At 41.2% G+C, this 25772-nt stretch overlaps 1 protein-coding gene across 5 annotated transcripts in view; it reads left to right on the top strand.

Annotated features, from left to right (window-relative positions):
* The first annotated feature begins 1782 nt into the window (after positions 1 to 1782).
* The window catches only part of FGFR2 (fibroblast growth factor receptor 2), a 42779-nt gene continuing 18789 nt past the window's right edge, over positions 1783 to 25772 (top strand). For 2 of the 5 annotated variants that reach the window (XM_010714889.2, XM_010714887.2), the window contains exons 1-4: positions 1783 to 1986; positions 7788 to 7911; positions 22345 to 22535; positions 24681 to 24825. In XM_010714889.2, the coding sequence (XP_010713191.1) occupies positions 1798 to 1986; positions 7788 to 7911; positions 22345 to 22535; positions 24681 to 24825 (649 nt within the window). In that variant the 5' untranslated portion in view covers positions 1783 to 1797. Of the gene's footprint in view, positions 1987 to 7787; positions 7912 to 22344; positions 22536 to 23196; positions 23345 to 24680; positions 24826 to 25772 lie in introns of all 5 variants that reach the window. The other 3 variants (XM_010714888.2, XM_010714886.2, XM_010714890.2) reach the window with 2 other exon arrangements.

Here is a 25772-nt window from a genome sequence, read left to right as displayed (position 1 = left end):
TGAAGAGTCCCTCCCCATTTCTCCTGTAGACCCCTTCAGGTGCTGGAAAAACAGAATGATGTCACACTGCTCATTCTCCAGGCTGAATAAGCCCAGCTTCCTCATCTTTTCTCCATAGGAGAGGTGCTCCAGCCCTCTGATCAGCCTCGTGGCTTCCTCTGAATCCTTTTCAACAGCTCCATATCTTTTTTGCGGCTCTGAGATGGCAATACAACCAGTTAGGGTGGTCTGACGTGCTACAGTTTGGTATTGGTCACCTTACGTTGCCCTGTGAGATGTATCTACCCATCCAGGGAAAATATCCGTGTAACACATCACCACCAGCCTGTAATTCTGCCCTCGTTGCATACAGACCTAATGTAATTTGGTCTTTGAGTGTAGTATGTAATTCCTTTGGTTGCCTTTGTTTAAACTCTTCTGTTGGTTTAATGTGATCCTGGTTTTAGCAAATAACATTAGCAGTAATTTTCCTTGCATTTCTAATTCACTTTAGTCTGTGTAACAATTTCTTAGCGTGCTAGTTAAATTTCCAATAGTTACCTGATTTTCTGTTTTGATTACATGCACAAATTTGCTTTGCTTTTCTACTTCATTAGTTTTAACTCTAATTGCCACTTCAGGCAAAAAAAAAAAAAAAAAATCCACTTATCGTTCTTAGCATCATTTTAAGACTTGCTTTTGGAATGTTTTCTTTATACAGAAAGAGATGTTGTTAAAGAATTTATTCCTGTATTTTCTATCCAGCTGTATTTTTATTTAGGGAGGGGGGCGGCAGGATTTCTGAGTTTACACTGATTGTAAGAGCTGCTATAAATATTTGAGGAACGGAAGAGTTTATTTATAGTCGAGTGTAAGGCTGCTAATGAAGGAAATGAAACAGGGCTGAGAGAAATAGAGTTCTTTTTCTGGACCCCTCTAGTCCTCAAAATTCCACAGTAATCTGATTTGCTTCGGGAAAATGCCATTGTAAAATAAATTAATGTTTCCTAGTGTTAAACAGATCTTGAATACTTTTTTTTTTTTTTCAGCTGTAATGGGGATATAACCAAAGTGTTGTCAGGAAAGCACTGTGCAATGTAACCAAAGTGGCATATGGGTCCAGAGCATGGGCTGATCTTCGATGTTTTGGGTAAAAATGTATTGGGTAAAGGAAGATAGTTAGACGTGTTCTGTTGTGCTGTGTTGGTCATTCTAGTACATGACAGAGGATTGATGTTTCGGACAAAAGAGGCATTTTCCACACTTCTCTGTGCTGGTGGGCACTAAATGACAAATTCTTGCTGAGTTTTGCTGATCCTCTCTCCTTTTGGTTAAGTTTTGGCAACATATTCCATTTGCAGATAGATTTTAATGGCATCTCAACAGCACAATCAGCCTTGCCATGTTGCTCTGCGACAGATAGTTGTGCTTGTTCCCCTTCAGATGGGGAGAAGATTAAGGCTGAGACTTCAAATGGTTCTGCCTTTGTCCAGCTTCACAACTGGGGTTTGTTGAGTACTTGCAGTAACTCAAATGGGGATCCTGATCAGTGGAATCTGCTGAAGGCTTGGTCCCTCTGTCTCACTCAACACCCACAAAGCGAGGAATATCTGTGCTTAATTATTGGAATTCTCTCATAAATCGTGTATTCAAGGCTGCAGACTGAGCTGTTTGCAAAACTCTGATCAACGCTTGCAGCAGATGATTTCCAGTCCTGTACCCTTCCTAGAACACACTGTCCCCACTAAAACAAATGCAGCTTCCATCCATGGAACGGACTGGAAAGGGAGGTTGGGTGCCAAGCTCTGACTTTTCTGGATGTTTCTCCTTGCAACAGGGGCGCCTTATTGGACACACACAGATAAAATGGAGAAAAGGTTACACGCAGTGCCAGCAGCAAACACTGTCAAGTTTCGTTGCCCGGCTATGGGAAACCCAACACCAACCATGAGATGGCTGAAAAACGGGAAAGAGTTTAAACAAGAACATCGTATTGGCGGCTATAAGGTAAGATCTCATTAAGTTATTTTGCAATTTCTGATCTTGACCAATGCTGAAAAAAAAACCAAAAACCCACAACAACTTGCTGAAGTCAGCAGAAAGTCTTTAAATGAGCTTGGATCAAATTTAGAAGCAAAAAATAATAATTGTTTTCTTCTGAGGAAGGGAGGGTGGTTTCTTTGGCTGTTACTGAGCTTTAATTCTGATTTTTTTTTTTCTAACATTCAATACAAGTGCAACTAAAGTTTGTTTATAAAGACTTATTTGGAAGACTAAAGACTGACGCTGCAAAATGCAGTAAGATCTGAAGATTTTGCTTCATTCATTTTCAGCTGCATTGTTAAAGCCACGACCATCCGCAGTGATGATTATAGGCAGTTTAATAACAGAAGGGTCAGAAGTCAAAAGTTATTATTTTCTATAGAGTTTATGGTCTATGAAACTGAAATGGGAAGCAGAATTTGAGAGAAAGCAACAATTACTTAGAAGGGTTTGTTTGAATTTTAAATAGGTTCAGATTAGATGTCTCATTCGAAGCTGGTGGTTACTTATTGTGAGAGTGGTTTGGGAAGGCCAGCTTGTTCTCTGGCTTAGTGCATGGACCTTTAACCTCCAGATATCTGCCTGGGTCAGGTCAGAAGTCAGAATGGGGTCATCTTATCCCAGCGAATAGGAGCTCAAGGCTTGGATGCCAGGTTGGGTTCGTGCATGCACTGTGCCGTCCTACGCCAGATTTCTGAGCCACCCTAATCTCTGTTATGGGCTTTCTGACTGTGTCCCTGGTATGAGGTACGAAATGAGAAGTTTCTGAGTTTGACTCGCTTTGTCAAGTTGGTTGTAAGTTGCAATGTACTGCTGAGGAGCCCAGAGCAATCTGCAGCCATCACTTCATGGTCCAGGCGCCGAGCTTTGAAGCGCGTGGATGGAGTGAGCGTGGATGTTGCTTTGTGTGCTGTTGACTCAGATCCTGCTCATTACAAAAAATGTTTTCCAGTGCGGAGGAGGACAAGCCATAGCCTCCTTTCCTTTCTAACTAGATTTACTGTAGAAAGTGTCAGTTTTTCCAACGTTTGTGTTAGCAGAGGGTGAAGCCCAGTAAATCTCCCCGCACGAACGCTAATTATCCAAGTAGACTTTTCCATCTATTTGCTTACACCATAAATTGCTGTTGCTTATGAGTGTACACCTGGCAGCACCTTCTGCCTTTCATAATACTATGGAGTGTTAACGAATTGGCTACAATTCAGTGGCTTTCACCTTTCTCACAGTGCTTATTTAAAAAAAAAAAAATCAATTAAAAAAACCCTTAATCCTGTCTTGGAAAATAATAGTAACCACTTCAGTACAGACTGAGATGTTGTTTGTACACTCTGCATCTCATGAAGGGGAAATGCAGATATCACACTTGAAAACCACGAAGGAAAGTTGGTGTCTTGTCAGATACCTGTCTGCTTTGAGAGAGCGGTCTGTAAAGGGCTGAATCCCTGCTGCTGCTGTTGGCCTGGGTGAGAGACCTGGGTGAGCTCATTCCTGCTCTACAGTAGACATACATAAAGCAGCACAAATTAAATTTTTGGTCATGTATATTAAATGTGTACAATTTCCTAGGTACGTATGTGCTTTGGAAAGAAACTACAGATGCCTATTTCTAAAGCCAGCTGGATAAGTGAAGTATGTACCTATAATTCTAAATCATAAAAACTTCTTACATCTCCAGTATGAAGGAAAAAAGGAGGGCATGCAGCTGCGGGTTTTAGGCTTTCTTCTTGCTCATAAATACATCAGCTTTAAAATGATCTGGAAGCATTTACTTATCATTGTCATTCTGCTTACCAAGTCCAAGTATATTCCAGATTCTTTTGGTGTTTTGAGTAACTGTGCTTTTAAGGTGGAAACGTTATCAATGGGTGAATCCTCAAGAATGAGGTCTCCAGAGCTACTGGACACTGTGTCCTTTATTTGTTGGAGAGGCTGAGGTCACCACAGGCTTGCTCAAAATGACTGGGGAATAAGAATTGTATCTTCTCAGCAGTTTTATGCTGCATTTTCTGCAAAGGAAAACTCAGAAAAAAGTCAATCACTCTTCCTGTACTGGCCCATGTGCAGCCAGCGTTAACAGCAGCCCACAATATTTCTTGTACACCAGCTTGTCTTAAGCCTAGGCATTGCAACATATAAAGTGCTTCTGCCATAGATCTTCATACACAGAATACTCTGAGCAAATAGAATAGCGTGAACCAAGTTTGGCCATATCTGCCATGACCAGACTTAATGCTTCCTTTTGGAAGGGGCTTTAAGAACAAAGAAAGGGAAGGAAGAAGTGAAGTTCTCCAGTAATCCTCCAGCCACCTCTCCCCTGCTGCTCTGAGCCACGATATCTCTGCTTTGTATGCTCTGTATCGCAATCAGATAGCAGCCTGTAGCACTTTGTCCCTCCGACTGGGGAATGTCTTGAGTCAATTTACATTCAGGCAGGCTAGCAGAAGGGTGTATGCACTGGCCAAGATAGCTCCCAGTGCGAAATTCCTCCATCGTGACTAATTCTGGGTGGTGAAATTCAAGATTCTGTTTTTCAGAGCATTACCTGCAGTAAGGAGGATTGGTTATTGAATTTCTAAGCACCTTTTTTTTAATGCCTCCTCAAGTAGTGATTCTTGCTTGTGTGTTTAAAGGTATTTTATGAGGTTTTTTTTTAGAGTGAATGCTCTAAACCCTCCTTGTGAGAATACAGCAGCCTTCACTTTTCTATACACCACCCGGAAAGTAAATGTACTTCTATCAGTGGATGCTGTTTAAGTATTAACAGGTGTGTGTTTTCACATATGTCTTTTGATAAGCTTCATCTCTACGGTGGTCTTTTCCACGTTTAAATTCAGCCATATATACATATGGAGTAAAGGAAAGAATGCTGGCTCCTTAGGAACTACAGAAACCTGTGGCTTTTCTGTAGGTATTCTGTATTTCTTCTCATTCCCTGAGCAATACTTGTTTGACTGAACTGTGCAGACTTTGTGGGGAAATGCATTTTGGTTTCTGACCTTTTTTCTTTGAAATTCATTTAGTATTGACTCATTTATACTATTTTTGTTTTTCTTGCTAGATGAAAACTTCTAATCATGCATCTAGTTACTGAGATGATTTTATTATTAAAATTAAACAATTGTCCACAATTACTGCATATGCAAAAAAACAAAGTATTTCTGTGACAATCTCCTCACCCATTGTGTTTTGATTCCAGTTAGGTTTGCTGACCACCAAGTTATGCTTCAGAGGTAGCTGTATATATTTCACATTGGTGATTTAGTTTAAAAATTAGATTATTTGGAGAGACTATCTGAAAGGATTGGCTAAAAATGTCATGGAGAAGATTGCCCAAAAAAGCATGTCAGTGATTTGCTAGAAGTGTCAACACCTGATTTTCAGGAATTCAGTACTGAATGGTGGTGGTCTTTCAGTACTTAAAAGGAGTTTACAAACAGGAGATAGGCATTTTACAGTCTGGTAGTGATCAGGCTGTGCAGAGAGGTGTGGGTGCCCCATCTCTGGAGGTGCCCAAGGCTATGGATGGGGCACTGGCCAGCTTGAGCTGCCCCTACGGCACGCGGTTGGAACAGGATGGGCTTTAGTGTATCTTCCAACACAAGTTATTGTATGACTCAGAATGAGGGCTTCAGTTTGGGAGTCTTTGTTGGGAGAAGCTGCCCTCATCCCTGGCAGATGCATTCAGCTGGGCTTTGCGGTGCTACACTCGTAAACAGAAAGCAATCGGCCAAAGCTGAATCTCGCTGAATCCAGATTCACAACATAAATCCAGTAGTATGATAATCTGTCATAAATGCTTTGTGCTGTCATAGCAGTTGTTTAGCTTAAACTAAAGAGACTTTATTTTTTATATAAAAACATCACTTGCAACTCATTGGATTTGCTGAATTACTACTTACTGGCATTGCAAGAAGGGAAATTACACAAATAGATTCTAATATTTCCATGTAATATATGCACTTACTAAAAGCAAGATACTATCTTATTGAATACTACTCAACTTCTTGTGTTCTCCGTCAGTTAATTACTTATAGCTTGTTACCTTTTTTGTTTTAACTTTTCTGGAACTCTGTCCTGTCCTTTCTGTTTCGTGACCAAATAAGTTAAAAACTCTTGTTCTAATTCTGAATTTATAAATTTGTAATGGCAAAAAAAAAAAGGTTTGATCAAGTTTCCCAAAACAAGTCATAAATTAGTAAAATATTGGTTTTATTGATATTGATTGTTCTAGAGTAATTCTTTCTGAGCAAATGCTGACTTAGTGTTCTGTTATCTCCTTATTCAATCTTTGAACTGATTCTATCTTGTTAAACTTATTTCTAAGCTCCTAATGCTGTGGGGAAAAAAAAACAAAAAACAACAAAAAAACAAACACCAATGTATTGTTTTGATGCATAGCCCCAAAAGGGGAAGCTGGGGAGAGGGGCTGTGATTTGGGGCTGGAGGTCTTGGGTCTTGTTGTCACACACCCGGCAATGCAGTGTTTAGCATCCATGCCCTCCACCAGCTGCTGGGGGATCACCTGCATTTTATTTCCTATTCCAAGCCCACATGGCCAATCAGGACTCCTAAGCTTTGGACTGAAGGGATTTTTACTTACGCTGTTGGCAGCAGCCCTGAGCAGCCCCTCCCTTCTGTAGGGACCTACAGAACAGCAGAGCAAGGAGCAGGATTTCAGACCTATGGTTGTAATGATCTTTCAAGAACATACAGTTACTGGAAGTGTTGCTGATGGTCAGTACATTTTTCTGGTGTACTGCACTGAATTACTACTTTCAATTTGGACGATTAAAATCACTGTACCAGACCGTGTTTTATTTTATTTGCTAAAACGTGTACTTTGTGGTTTAAAAACTGTACATCACAGCTATGTGATATCAAGGTTCGTGAGCACCTTGTCAAAAGGGTAATTCTGAAATAAGGAAGTATTGGATAGCAAGCAAGAGGTCATTTTGGGCCTTCATTTCTGATGCAGAGAATATATATACGTACGAGATGGCTTTTTATCCTTCTGGTATTGGGCTGGATCCTATTTTCTGTGAGAAAATTGCCAACACTCCTTTAGAATTCAAATGGGAGCAGAACCAGCACCTTCAATGCATCACACCCAAGGAATGTGTGGAATTAGTGCATATCCTTATATTCTATTTCTGTGAGGGTTTTCTTTTCAGACGTTTCTTTGGGGAGGTGCCACCATTTCTTCCAGCTGTGGTATCCCATGGCATTAGATGTGATTCCTTGTGTCCCTGGGAGGCAGCCCAGGCACTGCCCTTCTGCACTGTGTTTCTCCAAAAGGCAGGCTGTGTAATTGAGCTATCAGAGCACAACACAGACCTGGATGTTATGGGATCACATCCATCCCATCTTGCTCGTGCGTAGCTAATATTATCAGATGATTGTTTGGAGACAGATGGGTAATGTCTGGAGGGTGTGAATTCACGTTGGAGTATATTGAGAGGTAAGCCTGGTAAGACAACCGCTGCTAATTGGTGCTGCTGTTTTAAGCCTGATCGAACTGGATGTGCACTGAAGGCTGAAGTGCTCAAATTAGGGCTGAGGGAACGTTCATAACTGAGTGCATGAAAGCTTCCACTGCTGCAGCCATGCTGTACCTGATCAGGCGTGAAGTATTTCAAAGTCCTGATGAACACAGGGGAGACTAATTTTGAACACGGACTACAAAAGACTGCGGTACAGCTGTTTTGGATGGGGTGAGGGGGATGCTGTGCTGGGGAAGTTCTCAGTTTCTGTTTATAACTCTCCAGGTCCGTAACCAGCATTGGAGTCTCATCATGGAGAGCGTAGTCCCGTCTGACAAAGGAAATTACACGTGCATCGTGGAAAACCAGTACGGCTCCATCAACCACACTTACCATCTCGATGTTGTCGGTAAGTAATGCTCCGTCAAACACGTGAGGATGCTGTTAGTTAATGGCCAAGCTTCTTTATAAAAGCATTTAGAACTAAGCTGATAGATTTTACTTAAGTTTGGCGACGATTTTGTGGTATTTGGAAGAAAAGAATTCACTGCATAAACAACTCCTGCATAACTTAAATATATTATCTGTCTTTGTTGTGTCTATAGGACTAATTTGCCTATATCTCGGCAAAGCTGTAGTGTCTGCACAAGGAAGCTCTTGGTAATTGCATGTTGCTGCAATACACCTACAAGCTTACCGTAAAGAGCAAATAATAAATGCTAATGCAGTTCTAAGTATTAGTGTTACAACTTAATTTTTGCTGGTACAACTAATATTGGCAGAGATTTTGTCCCGATTATACCCTTGGTGATCAGCCTTGGATGGGTGTAGAATAGTTGTATTGAATCTGCAGAGGTTGCTATTCAAAATAATCAGTTTGGCTGTTATAACAGGACTTGGTAGTGGTACCTTTTGAGGTCTGAACTGCTATTTCTGAAGTATGTCTGAGTGGGCTTTGCTCCCCTTAGCTCGTGGTGCTATCTGAGTGTTGTAAGCTCTGGGAATAAACTAATTTCAGTACAGAGTGAAATTAAAAATGAATGTTATTATTGTAAGCTATTTCTGGCTGGTGACTGGCAGCCCAACTTGTTTTCTAGAGTGAATCTTAATGTAAGTTTCAGTGTATTTGGTCAGAGCAAGACAAAGTTTTCATTTCCCTGCCTGTTGATTATTTTTACATGAATAAAAGTGCATCCCTTTTAGGTTTAGGACCACTTAAATCTGCGGAAACTCCCAAAATTAGAGGGTTTAGCCTTCATGCAGTAGGAGAGGAAGAAGGGAATTTTGTGATGAGGATGCTGTCAGTCTGAAGCCACAGCACAGCCTCTATATAGTGAACCAAGTGGCTGACAAAGCCATTTTTGCCTGAACATTTGTTTAGACACAATTTGCTGAGGGTGCAGCAGTGGTGGCTGCTGGTGCAGGCAGTGCATGGTGCCCTACGTGCTGCTTACCCTGCCTGGCCTTACAGAGGTGGGATGAGCACCTGGGGACTTTTGGAAGTTCTGTAGAAATTATTTAGTTATTTTCTTAATCGTTTTGGGAATCTAGATTGGTTCAACTTTGTTTTTGCTTAAAGCTGCATAAGAGGAAAGAAGCCTCTTTTGCAATAGTGGAATTTTTCTTTGCTCTAAAGAAACTGAAAAATTCCCCTTCTTTCCCCTGTTCCTTTTCCTCGTTGCTGCCCCAGTCCCAGCCTGGCATGCTTCAAGGTGACTATAGATTTCTTCACCCATTTCTTTCTAGCAAATCTGTTCATGGACGGTGTGGTCACTTGAGCAAATATTTGTCAGAAGTCCTCTCACCTCCTCTCTCCCTTTGAGCTTTTTGAATGGCTTACATTGAGGAACATTGTGTAGACATTTATTTTTCCTGGCAGTAAATTACAGTGACTTGTGTGAATGAGTGGAATGGCAATAAAGGTGATGTCACTTAGTGAAATGTCTATTCCTTTCCTATAGAGAGGCAGAAACGTAAATAGTGAGGTCAAGTTCTTCAAAAGTGACTGCTGACCTGGGGTGCTGGGTACTCAGCTCATGGCACCCAAAGGACACTTGATTTTCCCTGGGTGTAAATTCACCTTTTTGTGATATTTGGGCCCTAGGAGATGGGAAAGCCAAAGCCACTTCTGCAGATCACAGTCAGCATTGTGGAACTCAGCACACTTCATCGTTTCACTCCCTTTTTTGCATTTGTTTTGGTGTGTGAAAGGGTATCATTGTTAGTTTAATTTGAAAGCATACTTATAGGATTGTATACCCTAAGATAACTAATACTGCGTGCTGAATTTACTGAGAATCTCTCAAGAGATTCTGCACTGGGGCTTTAAGCTGAAAGGGGCATTGATGCTAGAGAGCTCAGCCATTTCTGCGGTGCTGAAAGCTTGCGATAATTGTGGAGGTTGGGCGAGAAACCATTGAAGCAGTAAATTACAACAGGCCAGAGGGGGAAACTTTGACAGTTTTCTAGTTAAGACAGTTATACAGAAGTTAATTTTCTGGATTTTTTTTTTCTCTCTTTTTTCCTTTATATGAGTTTTCCATTCCCATAGAGCTGTAGAGAGTTATGGGTGTTTGTTTAGAGGCTATTGCACATGTAGACAACATCTTACAAGCTTCAGGTCATAATTTTAGGCCAGGTTGTGTGTGGAAAACTGTCAGTTGAAAGCCTCTGAAATTGCTTTTCCTACATGGTTTAACTGATTCCAGAGTTGATTAAGTGTAAGTAATAGCAAATGGTATTAAACATGGTAATGTATTATATGAACACAAGAGTCTGACTATATGGAGTAATGTGGAGAACCCTCTGATTATGTCACAGATTTGGGAAGTATCCCAGCAAAAATCCTGCCAAGTAATGACACAATGCTAGTTAGGAATATCCAGTATGACTTGATGCCAATAATTTTCCAAACCTTGAACTCTTTCAACAATTAAAAGCCTGGAGCCAGCAGGGCTGAGAAGTTTTTCAGTACAAATGTAGGTGTGAATTATTCTCGTTTTTACCTTGTAATTACTTGCACGAACCCTTTTAAAACAGTCAACTCTGCTCAGATGGTCTTGTTCAAATTTACAAACTTGGCAAAGCACTTGTACTGGATTTTTTACAACGCAAGTTAGAAAATACTGAAAAATAAAGCAGTGAATTGTCAGCAGCCTCTCTGTGCAACACCAAATACTCGTCCACATTGACAACATTAGGGGGAAACCATGCAGTGAAGTTGGGCAGAATGTTCTGGGCTGAACGAGGTCATTCTTGAAGTGTTTGGGACGCCCTCAAGGGCCCCTGCTCCTCGCCCTTCCTGTCTCCAGGCAGGGTCTCAGGGCTGCAGCTGTGCTGATGGCATCAGTGGCTAATGGTGACCGTGCAAAATGCTGTTGGAAAGGAAGAGGAGCAGTCTCCAGCTATTTATTGGAGTGCAACCCAGAGGCTTCAATTAATATCAGCTATTTGTTGCCCAAAGCAGCATGCCAGCATGTAGTAATTGCTTACAACCTAAACGCAGAGACCGGGAGAAGGGAATGTCACTGTCTGTTTTATAGATGTGAAAACCAGCTGTGGAGCAATGAAATTTCTTGCCCTGGGTCACACAGGAAGCTGGTGGCAGAGCAAAAAATGAAGGCTGGTACTCGAATCCTCCTCCAACACCTTAATTAAAAGAATGTACTTTCCCTTGTACAATTCAGCCCATCAGCTGCTTTCTACGTGAAACTCGAGTGCCTTTCTATTCTTTTGTGTTTAATGGCAGGTAGAAACTCACAGTTTTATAGTAAGCTTGCTAATAGACTGACTCCATTCTCATTAAACATATATAAAATCATACGGTCTTAAGGGAGAGTGCTTGAAAACTGTGGTTTTCACTTATGGGTTGTATTGTAGTGAATCCGGGTTGTAGAAAGCAACGTGGGAATGCAGCCACTGAGACTTGTACATAATTAGATCACTGTTGGATTGCAATTATCGTTGGAGTACAATTTCAGCAGCAGCAGTTCTGCCTAAGCGTGGAAGTAACTAATTGAATTTATATTTTAACAGCAAAAAAGGCTTAGTCTGTACCAGGAGTAGTGCAGGTAGCCATTTCTGTCCTATTTAATGTCATCATCCAGGGAAACAAACCTCGTTTTGGTTTCAGATGAAGTTCTGCACATTACCTCATTTACGGGGTCTTACAAGCAGCTGCCATGGCACGACACATCTCCCAAGAATGTGGAGTAAGAAGACCCTGCTGTTTACTATAAAAGTGCACGTAACATGTCACAAATGTGCATATATATATTTAAAAATCCTTTTGCAACAAGTTTAACTTTACCTTGAGCTTCTAGTTTGCGTGCTAGCCACGCCTTTGGCTCACATCATTAAGGAATGAGGTCTAGAGGCATTTCAGATGGCTCTCAGCTTAATCTCGTGCCCCGGAAATTCTGCATGTGAGTGCTTTCACCGATGGTTGTGCAGAAAAGCGCTTGTATTCTGAACCCTTGGAGGTTTAGAGGGCGTTGGGGTGAATTTTACTCATGCTTTTTACAGCGTGTTATTAAACAAACAAAATCTCATTAAAATGGAATCTTCTTTTTGCTCTTGATACTTGTTCATTGTTTATATTTCCTTTTGTTTAGGCACAAGAAAAAAAAAAACCTTCTCTTTTGTTTCTAGTCAGCTTTATTTTTGGGTTTTCCTGTGCTCTTACAGTCTCTGGCTGTGAGCATGGAATGGACATTGTTTTTTTTTTTTTAACGACATGTTTCCACTTTGCCGTTCCTGAATTCATAAAAACATATGCATTGTTATTTGTTTTCACCAAGGCTTGTTTTGTCAAAAAGAAATTCAGAATTAGTTTGACATAAGAACAAAATGTTCCTTAATTTCCAAAGAATTATTTTTAGCAGCCAGGTTACATACGAAAAGAACTGACAACAACTGAAGCAAACGCGTGCCCTGCATCACTCTTGCCTGGCAGGAGTTAAATGTAGGTATTGCAACCAAGCCCAAACTTGTGCTTCTGGCAGCTGGATTTGTAGTTGTTGATGCTCCTTGTGGGGACAAGCTTTGGCTTGACATCCTCACCCAGGTGCCTGCGGCCTGTGGCATGATGAGACGGGCTGCAAGCATGCAGGTATCCCTGCTGATGCCTGCCCTCAGGTGTTTGGTTAGACCAAGAGGGAAGACGACTTTATTTCATGTACTGATAAGGCTGAGCGTGGACTTTACACCTGGCACTTGGCTTTTGGCAAGGTGTGCACACCTGAGAAGAAATTACATAGATTGTTCAATGCTGGAGGCTGTGCAGTTTGCTCCCAAAAACAAAGGCCACAGTGTGATGGTTTAGCTGAAGGAAAAGGAAGGCTTAGGGGTCCCTCTCTTCTTTCTTAATAAGGCAAAGATTTTCCCAAACCTTAGTTTTATAGCACTAAAGCTTCTGATTTCATTGGGGTAGTCTGGCTAAATTACATTTTATGAACAAATACTGGTGTCATTACTTCATCTGCTGGGTGAACGCTGCATTTGTCATGTTTGGAGTGCTTCCTGCAGAGCCTGCTGGGGGAGGACTGGCCTCCCTGTCCCACTTTCTGTCTTATTACAGCCCCAAGGCAGGCATTTCTCTTTCTTTTGATGAATGATGAACAGGATATTGTTTCAGCCCTTTTATTATCATTTTTAATCATGCCTCCTAATTCATGCAGTATCACACTTGTGGAAATATAAGCAGGAATTTGCAATAGTTGCCCGAAGATGCTAAGCAGACTGTTGTGTTGTTCAGCTTGCAGTTGGCAAGTGTTGAGAGCCATGTCTGTGCTTGCAGATAATCTCACAGCCGCAGATTTTAGCTGGGATGCTCACCCTTGGGGGCAAGTGTTTTCCAGGGACACAAGCATCACAGGCTTTGGGGGTCAGAGTAGGGTTAAAAGAGATACAGAGTTGGTGGAAGCGGACAGGGATGGAGCTGAACAGCAGGTTGGAGTGGTTAGATGTCAAGGGTTGTTTGTGGCTGTAACAAGATGAGGTTGAGGGCAGTGGGGCTGGGAAGATGCTGCAGTGTAAGGGTGTGGGGTCTTTTGAGAGGCTTACAGTGCAGGAAAGTAAAGACCTTGAGGGACAGGTAAGAGGGTGAGACATCTAGGAGTACTGAAGTGTGGACAAATCAGTGAGATGTGGCATTCTGTGGCTATTAGAGAAAAGGTTATCCTGACAGCTTTGATGTGGGTGTCTTCTAACTGCTGTGCCAACCACTGTGTAACTTGGAATCCAGAGATGGCTGTATTTTATGAGTTTTCTGGATTTAAATTAATTTGGTCATTGTTGGATTACTCCCATTCCCATGGTGCAGCTTCAGCAGCAGTTGCTCCATTTAAACATAAAAACAAAGTGATATATAATTTAATTACGATGTAAAAGCCACATTAAAAATAGTAGTTTGTTAAGCACTTTTGGATGTTGAACTACTCTGTAAATGTAAAATGTTATGATTATTATTTCATATTACTGTTTAAAAGGTTTCATGAATATGCTGAAATTTGACTGTGTTCATGGAAGGAAAAGCACAGATACTGTCAGAGTTTGAATAATGAACTCAATGTTGACCAGTTTTTACCATTTTTACAAGATGCTTATGAAAGTTTAAAATGTGTATTTATTTTTTTTAGTTTGCAATCACCACTGTAAAGTAGGTGATCAAAGCAATTGATTGTAATTAGTTCACGTATTCTGCATTAACAACTTAATGCATGTCTGTTTGTTCACTGTAAACATCTGAGAGATGGTCAAGTGGGAGGAAATAGCTGTGCTGATTTTACGTTTGAAGGAAGCTCTCCATTAGGGTATGTATAATCCCAATCAGAAAAACAGTCATAGAAGTGTGACTAATAACTGTAGAAAATAAGAGATAAAAGATTTCTGCTTTTGGAGCACAAACTTTGTGTCCCTGCATGGCCAGACAAAGTCCTTCTCGTTAAATCTGTTGCATGTGTCTGGAAAACTTTACCTGATAATCCAGGTAAACCTGAATTACTAGAAATATAATGGCACATATGTAATTGAGGTCTTATGTGGGAGAGATGGTATTTGGATGGCAAACCTCGGGTAGAACCTGGGGAGAGGCCCAGTTTGCTGGATGCCGCTGTTGTCTCTGTGGTTTGGTGAAGCATCTGGTGAAGGGAGCTGTGGACAGGAGAAAGAATGATGTCTCTGCACGTAAAAATTAATGCAGTCTCTGGAAACGGACAGAGCAATAAGATACTACCACTTGCCTGTGAGAAGCTGCAAGTTGGTTTTCATTATCTCTTGTAGCCTTTTTTTTGGGGGCGCAGTGGAAAGAATTTCAATGAAAATTTCCGCTATTCTTTGTTCTGTTTACGTTTTTCTCACACCAAAGTAAGACCTCTCCCCTCTTTGTTTAGACATGCATGAAGATTTTGCTTATGCATGTGCTGTGTCAGAGGTATTGCAAGCTTCAGGGTTAGCGCTGAACAACTTTGTGCTATGGCTGCTTTTGCTCCATGGTGCCAGTGAAACACACGTGTTGTGATCCTGACAGTTTTGCTTTAAGGACAAACTGGTCCTAAAGCCCTGTTGGTGCTTTTGTGTTTTACAGCAAGAACATTCATGTTGTCTGCCATAGGCCTTGGATTTCTGGATGTTTCTCTGTCTCATTTAATCCCCCAGTATACAAATTGGCTTAGTGGATAGTTTTAGCTAGTTCTGATTGTGATTTTTCTGCTGTTCTCATTGACAAGAACAGGCTTTGTGTTGAGCAACTCATTCAATCTTGTTGCAGCTTTTTCTTCCTCGGCTTGCTGCCATATGAGAAGAGGTGTGCAGATGAACTGATGCTAGAAAGGTGTTAGGCAAAGATGAATTTTAGCTAGGATGTGTATAAGCCCACAAGCTAAAGCTCTACTGTAGAGCTGTCCAAAGAGACAGATGGGAGAACATAAGTGGGAACTTTGCCTGCTGTAATAACAGTGCCATTACTTCCAATTGGAGGTGAAGGTGGTGAAGCCAAGGACAAAGAGTTTGAACACATCTGATTCGTTTCTGCAAAGTTTTAAAAAGGCACTGCCTTGTACTCGACTGATCTTGGTTAGCAGGAGGGTTTTGATGGCACGGAGAGCTTGGATAGAATGGTAAATACTTTACTTTGAGTAGGAGGCTGCCTGCTTTTGATGCTTGTGACAAAATGTCCACAGCAAGAAATACCTCACATTTATATAAAAGACTCCTGAATTAGAGGAGAAAAGACTAGAATGTAGCTGTGGATGTCAGCCACCTCACTGCCCTCCCTGTGGCCCAGTGCTGCTCTAAGCCTTGCAGGTTCCTGTGTGATGGCCGGGAGCCCTGATACCCCTCAGAGCTCCTGGCCACCGAGACCACCTCTGGAGCATGGGAAATGCTGATATATGGAGACTCATGCTGCACAGGAATGTTGGACAGCACGAGAACATGTTGGCTAGTACCTATTGGTAAAAGGTGCCAAAATTTGCAAGGCATGATTTCATCAGCACTGGTAATGCTGGTCTGATCTGCGGGCTGTTCTGCTTGTCGGTCTGAAGGCTCCTGCTCTTTATCAAGTGCTCTTGCCAGGGATGGTCGTTATCTCTCAACATTTAATGACAGTGATCTGTTATTCCTTACAGCCTTAAAATTTCTCATGGTTTTGCAGAGAGCTTGAGAAGGGAGCATTGTTCCTGTCGTGCTGTGGATGATACCTCGGTGCGCATAAATTGCCTCAGAGGTGGTGGTTTGAGGGGTGTGTATGTATGTACGTGTAAATAGAACATGACAGTTCAGCAGCACTTCTGAATTGGCTATAAACAACACGCAGTGCTTCATATTAGGCAGAAGGGAAACCAAACTGACATGCAGCTGGTAGAAGCTGCTCAGCTCCTGGCTCACGTATATACCGTGTATGACGTTCATTAGCAAAGGCATTTTGCCTGCACCTGCTCGGTTGTTTCTGATCTTCTGCAAGAGCAGCCAGCACCCAGCCTTACTCCTACACACTACTGAACAAATAGTGGGCTTACCAATGTTTGCCCTCCAGCCTTTCATAGAGTACAGCCCCCATAAGCAATTGCTTATTTCTGAAGAAGGGAAGTGAGGTTTTGGCTTGGCCCACGTGTAGAGAGCTAAGTTGAAAGAGAAAATTTCTTTGGGGACTCTGACATCTGTTTGGTTAGACTCCTCCTATGCCACTCTACCTAGGGGTATGGAAAGCAAGTGTAATTTCAAGGCAGATCCTTTGTATGAACTTGGATAAGACTGTATTTATAGGGAAACCTGAGTGGCAGTTCCTCATGCCTTGGCTGCCTCTGGAAATCTCCTCAATGGGGCTCTCTAATTCAGAGAGCAATAATTAATCCAGCCTCTGAGTGCTTGTGGACGGGGGCCAGTTTAGCAGTTTGTGTAGGTGGGATCTTTCATGAAGGACACTGACTGTTGTGTCTCTCCTTCCAAACCAGTTCATTGACTGTCAGCCAGAGTAGGCTGTTCTACTGGTAGTGTTTTCCTCATTTAATGTGAGGGATTAGGCATTCATCTCTTAATGGTTGATATTTAGCCCAAACTGGTAGTGATTGCAGACTGTGGTCAGCCCAGTGAATGTCCTTACACACTGAAATATTTCAGTCCACGTATATGATGGAAAAAGCTGTGTCTTTTTTTTTTTTTAAAGCTAAAGAGTCAATCCTGCAAGTTTGAGGTGCTAAGTGAAAGCCATGGCAAGGGCACATGATTACTGCCTAGCCTAAAAGACTTTAGGATGCTTTTAGACACCTGTAATTTACAGATCATGAACGCTTTTCAAAGCAACAGATGTTGCACAGTGATTGAGTGTACTACTCTCTATCTCTGCTGAGGTCTCTGGATCCAGAATGGTTACTGATACCATGCTTAGAGGCATCGTTGGAGTTCTCTGTAGCTTCACAGCGTCAACTGTCAAGATGATTCCTTAGGAGTTGGTAGCATTTCAAGACTGATGATAAAGGCTCTGGTAAATGTGTTTGTCTAATGAAAAGCTTACTTCTAGTTTTATTTTCCCCTTTTAATTGAGGATCTCTCCATTGTCCCCAGAACTCTTGCACTTGCTATTCAGCTTTTATTTTCTTAGCTTGCACTTAAATCACACGCTTGCAAGGAGAGGAAACAAGCACATTCAAAAGGAAAAAATAAATAGTTTCCATTTTTTTTTTTTCTTTCTGAAATGAATCAAATGCCTTATCCAAAGCCCATTGAATTCCATGTGAGCTCTTCCCCTGACTTCAATGGGCTTTGGTTCTGGCTTTTAGCTCCCATGAAAGGTCCTGAACTGTCTGTCCTGGGATGGCAGGGAGGCTTGGATAGACAATTGCCAGAACTCTTCTCAGCCCTCGATACAGCCAGGTTGCTAAGGAGACTTGGCCTTTAGATGGGACCTGGAGCTCATTGCTTCCGGGGTTATTGTCTCCTTTCCCTGCCAGCACACTCCAGGAGCGGCAGTGGCACTTTTTCAGTCACAATAGGCTCTCTCTGGCCTCTGGCAGCAGCAAGCCCTGTCCTACATCTTTCTTCAGCTGGCATGCTCAGCGAGCAGCCTCTCTTCTGTGTTTTTTCATTCCTGCACCTCCAAGATGTCAAGACCAGTGGTGCGATCAGATCTTCTGGTCACTGTTGGCTGTAAAATTTGTCTTCTAGCCCCTGTCGACCGCCTCCATCTCTTGGGATCTTCATCTCATGTCCTTGCATCATGATGTTCCTGCCTCTCACCTCTTAGATTTCCCTCTCCGTTAGTTGCTGTGGGTCAGCAAAAATATTGGAAAAGATGAAGCCAAACACTGGAGAGAGGTGACCTTCTGTAGGAACCACCTGCCCAAGGGCTTTAAACTGCTGAAAAGGCCAGTTTTCAGGAGCTCTTTGGGAAGTGTGCAGGCTCCATTAGTTGCTTCCCGGCTGGCTTCTCTGCAGTGCTGGTGGCAGGATTTGCTCCTTGCCACCCATCTCCAGTGTCCATTTGTGCCCATTTTTAGGAAACTTGGAATTTTCCAGCTGCCTTGCATTCTTTACAGTTTCCTGTCTTGGAGAAAGGCATTCTAAAGTTTTAACATTAACAGACTAAATGAGAGTTTCTTCTGAGCCATTGGGCAGCTCTCTTTGTCCGTTGTCTTTTCCGATAGCAACTCTGTTTGCCGATAGATAAGCTATCAGAACTGTTCAAGCAATTTTGAGCAGAAATGTTTAAGCCCTGGATGCTTTTATGGTGGTGTAGACTTCAGTATTCAATGCTTGTAGCATTGAATTTGACATTCCTTACACAATCAGCCAGTTTCACTGCTGTCTGTAGATAATTGTCTCCCCAAATGGAGCTGTTCTTGTTTTGAAGCAAAACTGCAAATTGGGGAAAACAAACTGATGTCTTATTTTAAGGTGGGATCCAGAATTAAGCAATCTTTCTCTCTAGGTCCCTTCCAGCCCAAGCCATTCTATGAGTATATGAAAGATAACCTACAGAGATCTATACACAGTGATTCAGTTCGGCTTGCTTTCAGATCAACAGAAAATATCACAGAAAATATTCTTCATTTTTAAACATCCATTGTGTTTTAGTAGAACCATAAAAGTCTACTCAAGCAAGCAGGGCATATCTATGAAAAAACTTGTAGATCTATATGTAGTTGACTAAGTAACTAATATTTATGGTAGCAGAACTTGTATCTACTACTTTTTATGGTCTTCATAATGTAGTGTTTAGTATGCTTGAAGACAGCTAATCTTTGGGGGCAATCTTCTGTACTATAGCATAAGCTGTTTTTGAAAGGTTGTGTTAGCAGTGAGAATGGAACACTAAATTTTAAGTAGTCAGATGGCAAAGATTTATTTCTTGAGGTTCAATTCAGCAGCAATGAAGGAAGGGCCATATTGAGACCAGTAGGGTATCAGAGTTGCAAGCTTGATTGCCAGCTTATTCAGTATGAAAATGTTGTTTGAATGAAATAACTAGGGATATACAGAGTCACTATGGTTTAGTGATGGTCCTAACTGTAATTAGTACATTATGTAACATCAGTTTCAGCAGCTTGTAAGATATTTGAGAAAGCATCTTTAACTCTTATACTAGTATTTAATAAAAGGAAAATGTGATATTCCATATAATACTGGCATAGCCAGTTGTTTGAGTGGTGATAACTGCTTACAAATGTAAGGCTTGTATTTTAAACGTGAAAAAGTGATGTGAGATTTATGAATATGGTTTGTGACAGTACCTAAGCAAAATCCCTAAATATATGTAGTTTGCTGAGAAATAGCAAAGACAGGGTAACATCCTGGAGTGACAGTTTCCGAGCAATGATACTGTACAGAATTTAGTCATTAGTGGAAGTTCTGTCTGCATTTTGTTACTTTCCCTAACACGCATGTCATTTCTTGTGGCCCGTGGATTCCAGGATTGACATGAAAGCCCTCTGAAGTAGCATCGTGATATTTATGGTCCTCTGTGTTTCTTGGGCGCAGACAGGAGCACTCCCTTCTACTGAGGCAGGGAAGCTGAATGAATGCTAGACATGGCTCTGCATGTTGGAGGGTAACTGAAGTTTGTTTTTTAGCGCACATACCCTCAGAGCAGAAATTTCACAAACGTTTTACCTATACATATGCATACCCTCTTTAATTTTTTAAGGAATTTGGGGTAAGAATGTAAGAACTTTGCTTTTGCTTCTTTGCTTGGCCTTTTCTATTTTGGTAGAGGAGACGTTTGACAGACATCGATAAAAGATTAAATCGTTGATGGCTATCAGGATAAACTAAACACGTTTCGTGTGTTGGTGCTGCCATAGTGGGAACTTTTCCAAGATGTTTCAGGCCTCGTTCTCTGGTTTGTTTAAGGGCAGCGAGTAAGGTCACAAAGGAAATCAAACCCTGATGTGGAGAAATGAAACATGAGGCCTACTGACTTCTAAAAAACATTTTAAATAACATTCTCTAAGGTTTCATTTTATACCGAAGGCAGCTGTAATAAGTTTTGGAAGATGGTGTAAGGTTTCTATTAAAGAGAGATCTTGCTTGCTGTTTTTGTACCCAAATGAAGGGGTGAGGGAGATGGAATTAGAGCTTATTTAGGATAAGGTGAGAAACTTAAAAAGTTTTCTGTAGAACGGATAGAATAGTAATTTGTACAATCTACTGTAATTTACAAGTAAAAACACAAAGTTAAACCGTTCCTAGGTCTTTTGAAAACGACATACATAGCCATGGAATAATTTAATGACTGCAATACAAATGCACTTTTGCCACAAGTCAAATAAGACTGCTGCTTTGTAGTGTGCTGCCAGCATAGCCTCAGTGAATAAATTCCCAGTAGATGTTTGCCGCATGCCAAATATATTGGACGGTATGAAAGATCCCATTGTTCCATGGGCATCATTATTTGCTGTTACACTTGCAATGTTTGCTTGTGAAACAGTTTATTGGAAACTAGTGTGTTTAAGAAGGAGCACTTGATTTGAAATTCAGTTGATTTGGCTCTTAACGCCGAAGCTTTCGCAGCGCACAGCCTCTAAAAATAAATATTTAGATTTGCTCCTTTTTTCCTGATCTTGGAAGAAAATCCTGGAGCACCGAATCTCAGACAGTGATAAGCAATGGGCTCTTCACTTCTGATTCATAGACTGAACCCGTGTATGGGTCAGTGTTAACTTTATGTTCTCATGAAAAGATATGCGTAGAGTTAAGCTTTCATGTGGGCTGCCCAGGGAGATGGTGGAGTCACCAACCCTGGAGGTGTTCAAGGAACGTTTGGATGTTGTGTACAGGGACATGGTTTAGAGAGAACTATTGGTGATGGGCAGATAGTTGGATTGAATGGTCTTGTAGGTTTTTTCCAACCTTGGTGATTCTATGATTCTGCAAAGAAGAAATGAGTTCCCACTTACAGATGGATGAGAGCTGCAGTTGTCTGAAGGGTTGCTGTGTCCAGGCTCGTGCCCAGATCATCACCAGGGAGATTTGAGTAGCATTCAGATTGGGCTTGGTGACAGTGGTGGGAAATTGCCTCGCCTCATAACTGAGGAGAAGGCTCCCATCGATGCTTTGCTAAGAAACGTCCACAAAACCAGGCTTGGAATGTGGCTGCAATGCCTGTCTGGATGCCCGGATGGAGAATGTATTCAATGATGCCAGCTCAGTGAAGAGCATTTATGAAATGCTTAGGCTAGCAAATAAATAATAAACTACATTAGCTCACGTTAAATATATATATATATTTATTTATTTATTCTGAATAGCTCAGTATTGGTTTGAGTCCTGATCAGAATAACAAATTGGTATTTCTGCTGCTGTGTCTGAGTGTTGCTGTAGTGTATTGATCAGAGTGTTCTTAAAAACTGGAGCTGTCTGGGATGTGTCATGTATGGTGCATTCTGGTGCTGTGAGTTTTGCTGCTGCATTTGGGAAATATCTTTTGATTTACTGTAATACCTTATTGGTTCAGTTAAAAAAAAAAAACGAAACACCTGATTGTTTGCCCCTAATTTGGTGGAGGCTTAGCGTTTCGAAACTCAGAGGTACTTCTTCAGAGTAACTCTCGAAAAAGAAGATATTTTACTTGTTTGTCTGCACTACAAAAAATGCACAAAGCTTTTAGTCAAGGTTTCTCCCCTCCCCCCAAATAACTATTCTTTACATTACAAGTGTAGTGCTCAAGTCATCTCCTTTGAACTGTAGCTTTCGTTATACGTTTTGGCTGCAGTGTTATTTCGGAGGAGTCAGCCAACAGGCTTACAGGGCTTTTTGGCTCGAGTTCACTTACAGTTTTCTTGGCAGCTCTGCTTATTTATGCATCTTTATTTCTCTCTCTTGCTCCTCACCCTCCCCACTGGAACAGAGCGATCACCGCACCGGCCCATTCTCCAAGCTGGCCTTCCAGCAAATGCCTCAGCTGTAGTCGGAGGTGATGTCGAGTTTGTCTGCAAAGTCTACAGTGATGCTCAACCCCACATTCAGTGGATAAAACACGTAGAGAAGAATGGCAGTAAATACGGACCAGATGGACTGCCTTACCTTCAGGTTTTAAAGGTGAGGCGTTGCAGATGCTGCTACTGCTGGTGACAGCTTCTTTAAAGAGTTACATTTATTTGATGTAAATCCAAGGATTCTGAGATCGGAACTTCTTTTGAAATTGGAAGTGTTTGTTACAAATGAAAAGTTAGATAAACATTTGTAGCCTGAATGCTAATTATGCAGCTTATAGATGCTTTTGATTTGATTTTTTTAATTTTTTTTTTTTAAAAACTTCCTTGAAGTCCTTTATCTCTAAACATTTCAGGCACGGCTCGTTCAGAAAAGAACGAAAACCCTCTTAAATAACTTCACTGATGTTCCCTCACCCTGTTTGTTTCAAAGACTGTTTAGACACTTGACACCTGTTGCCAAAAGTTTGTCGGAGGGTTGGGTTTTCTGGATGCTGAGCCTGTGAGGATGTCCATTTGTCCCCAGTGTGATGTGGCATATTGGTGGCACCGGGTTGTTCTGCACCGTGGAGTTTTCCAAGCTGGTTGGCGATGCTTCGGATTAAAAAACAAGCGAAAAAAAATCAGACCCTAAATGTCTTGCCCCTGGTGCTTGCATGAAGTGGAAGTCATATTCGTATGAGGTGTTGGTGGTGGGACCTTAGACAGATTTGTGTCCTTTTTGGACATCAGTTACATTGTTCTCCTGTGTTATTGGTCTATTCTAGCATTCGGGGATAAATAGTTCCAATGCTGAAGTGCTGACACTGTACAATGTGACAGAGGCGGATGCTGGAGAATATATTTGTAAGGTCTCCAATTATATAGGGGAGGCCAACCAGTCTGCCTGGCTCTCTGTTCTGCCGAGTTTACAAGGTAACAATGTTTTTTAAAGAAAGCTGGATGTAGAAGCTCGAAAAAAAAAAATAAAATAAAAATGGTGCTTTGGGAGACTGCAGGCAGCTTGTAGGATAACTCCTTGGCCTTGTGGTGTATTTGTAATCCTCCTTTGGTGTTGCAACTGGTATTACACCAGCAGCCATGGAAAAATTCCCACAATATTCTGTGTGCTATACTCAGTGGTTTCTGATGTTGGTCTTTATTCTCTCTTGTGTCTGGTGTCTGTGTGTTCATTTGTGTTCAGTTTTGTTGTTAATCCTGCATACTGTGCAGTTCTCATCTAAGGTACTTGATAAATAGTGTAATTACAGTCTAATTGGTGTATCACATGCACACACGTGTGCGTGTATATGTATATATGAAATGTTCACATAAGTGCCCATTGAAGCACTTATGGCCTCCATTCATCCATTCCTGGTGGGGTAATAACCCATCATGAGCAGTGAAGATTGGCAACAGTGTGACTGCAACTCACAACTAAATTTACTCAGAAATGGTCTTGTAAAAATATTTTTATTCTATCATCACATACTTCAAAGTAATGTTTTTGGATGGAATAAAGATAACAAACAACAACCAATTCTACTTAAAATAATTTCTCTAAATCTCGAGAACAGAAGCATTGGCATGGATTCTTGTTGTACTCTTGGACATCTACATCTTGGGACATCTAGAGAGTTCCATGTCTAAGAGTCTCTGGGTTTTGGATTCTGTCTACTTGTAAAAGATTGGAGAAGCACTGAATCCCTGATAGGTTTGGTGCGTAATGACCCAACAGTGCTTCTTGATTTAACTTCAGTGCAGCAGGTGATGCAGGGACCATCGGCTGCTTGAGACTTCTGCCAAGTGGTGTCATTTGGACTAGAATTTACCCTCTTCTGATTTTTCAATAAATATAAATATATATATATATATTTGTAAATTAATTCTTCTGATGCAGGTAACTACATATAAAGGATACCACATTCTGTGTCTGTTTTCTCTTTGCTTTTCTTTCAACACTCTTTTATCGAAAACAAGGGAGAAGGAAAAAAAAAAAAAAGATTTGTGGGTTAATTTTTCCATGTCATATGATTGCATGCATGTCTAGGTGGTGAGTTTTGGTCTGGTGAAGGGTGTTGATTACTTTCTGAGGTGAGCTGGGACCTGTTGGTAAACGCCTTTTGGAAGAGGGACTGTGGATGGGGAAGGAGCTTTGCATCTCTCCACCTCTGCCTTTCCGAAGCGCAAAGCCCTGTGGCTCCATCTCCCTATCCACAAGAGTTCTCTCAGTGTCTAGCTTTTTCTCTTGCTTCCCTCTTTTTTTTTCTAGGCTGCCGGTGTTAACACTACGGACAAAGAAATTGAGGTTCTCTATATACGGAATGTAACTTTTGAGGATGCTGGGGAGTATACATGCTTGGCGGGTAATTCTATTGGGATATCCTTTCACACTGCATGGTTGACAGTTCTGCCAGGTATACACTGCTTTCTTTCAGTGGTTTTTCCTCTTTTTTTTCCCCCTTGTTGAGTGCTGCAGAATTAGCACAGCTTCTGTCTCAGAAAATGACTTCGGGCTTCCTCAACATTTTTTTGATGAGTATGCAATGATTGTATGTACAGACACTTGTTGCAAGCCAGTGGATTGTCTTGTGACACATTCTAGTCTACAAGTCCAAATCTTTAAAAAAGAGAAAATACAAAGCAAAATCCAGACAACTTCTGTTGCACTTAACTTATGTTTACATCTGTTAAACGTTTATCAGAAATGTTGAGGAACTGCATTTCTTTCTCACTTCAGTGAGATAACTGAAAATCAGCACATAAATCATTGCAAACTTCAAGAGGAGGAAATTCAAATTTATCCTAAGAAACTTGGGGACTGATTTGGCCATAATCATGTAATGCTTCCTCCGAATACACAAGCTATTCAGGATGCTTAATTCACTGTTACTTATCATCCAAACCTTTTATGAGAACTCTAATTTTGATGGCCATGGATTTTGTACAGAAGCAGTGCCCTTCATCTCTTGGGAATCAGCTCCATGCATCTTTGAATATCGCATGCTCTAAGAAAACAAGTAGTCATTTGCTTTTACTGCAAAGCATGTCTTGCTTTTCTGGGGTTGATGATGTTTCTGTCCTGAAAAGAAACAAACATCAACGTGCTTTATTGCCTGAAAATTGTTATCAGCTGTTAGAAGATGTAACCATAGTTGGTTTTGACGTTAGTCAAATGTTCTTGTTTATAGCTGCTGGCAGCTGCCTTAGGAGTTCCTTTGAAAAAATGTGAACCACCTGAGGTTTGCTGGGTCATCTTGTGCTTACCGTTTATTAATTGTTAATCCTGAGTAGGTACAAAGCCTGCATGCTCATAATGCTGAGATTCATGGTACACGAGTGAAATTTTCTGCAGATATTAACC

The sequence above is a fragment of the Meleagris gallopavo genome, chromosome 8, assembly GCF_000146605.3.
Source record: "Meleagris gallopavo isolate NT-WF06-2002-E0010 breed Aviagen turkey brand Nicholas breeding stock chromosome 8, Turkey_5.1, whole genome shotgun sequence".
NCBI classification, from domain to species: Eukaryota; Metazoa; Chordata; class Aves; order Galliformes; family Phasianidae; genus Meleagris; species Meleagris gallopavo.
Note: the sequence above shows the minus strand (reverse complement) of the source record. Positions and strands in the feature narration are given on the sequence as shown.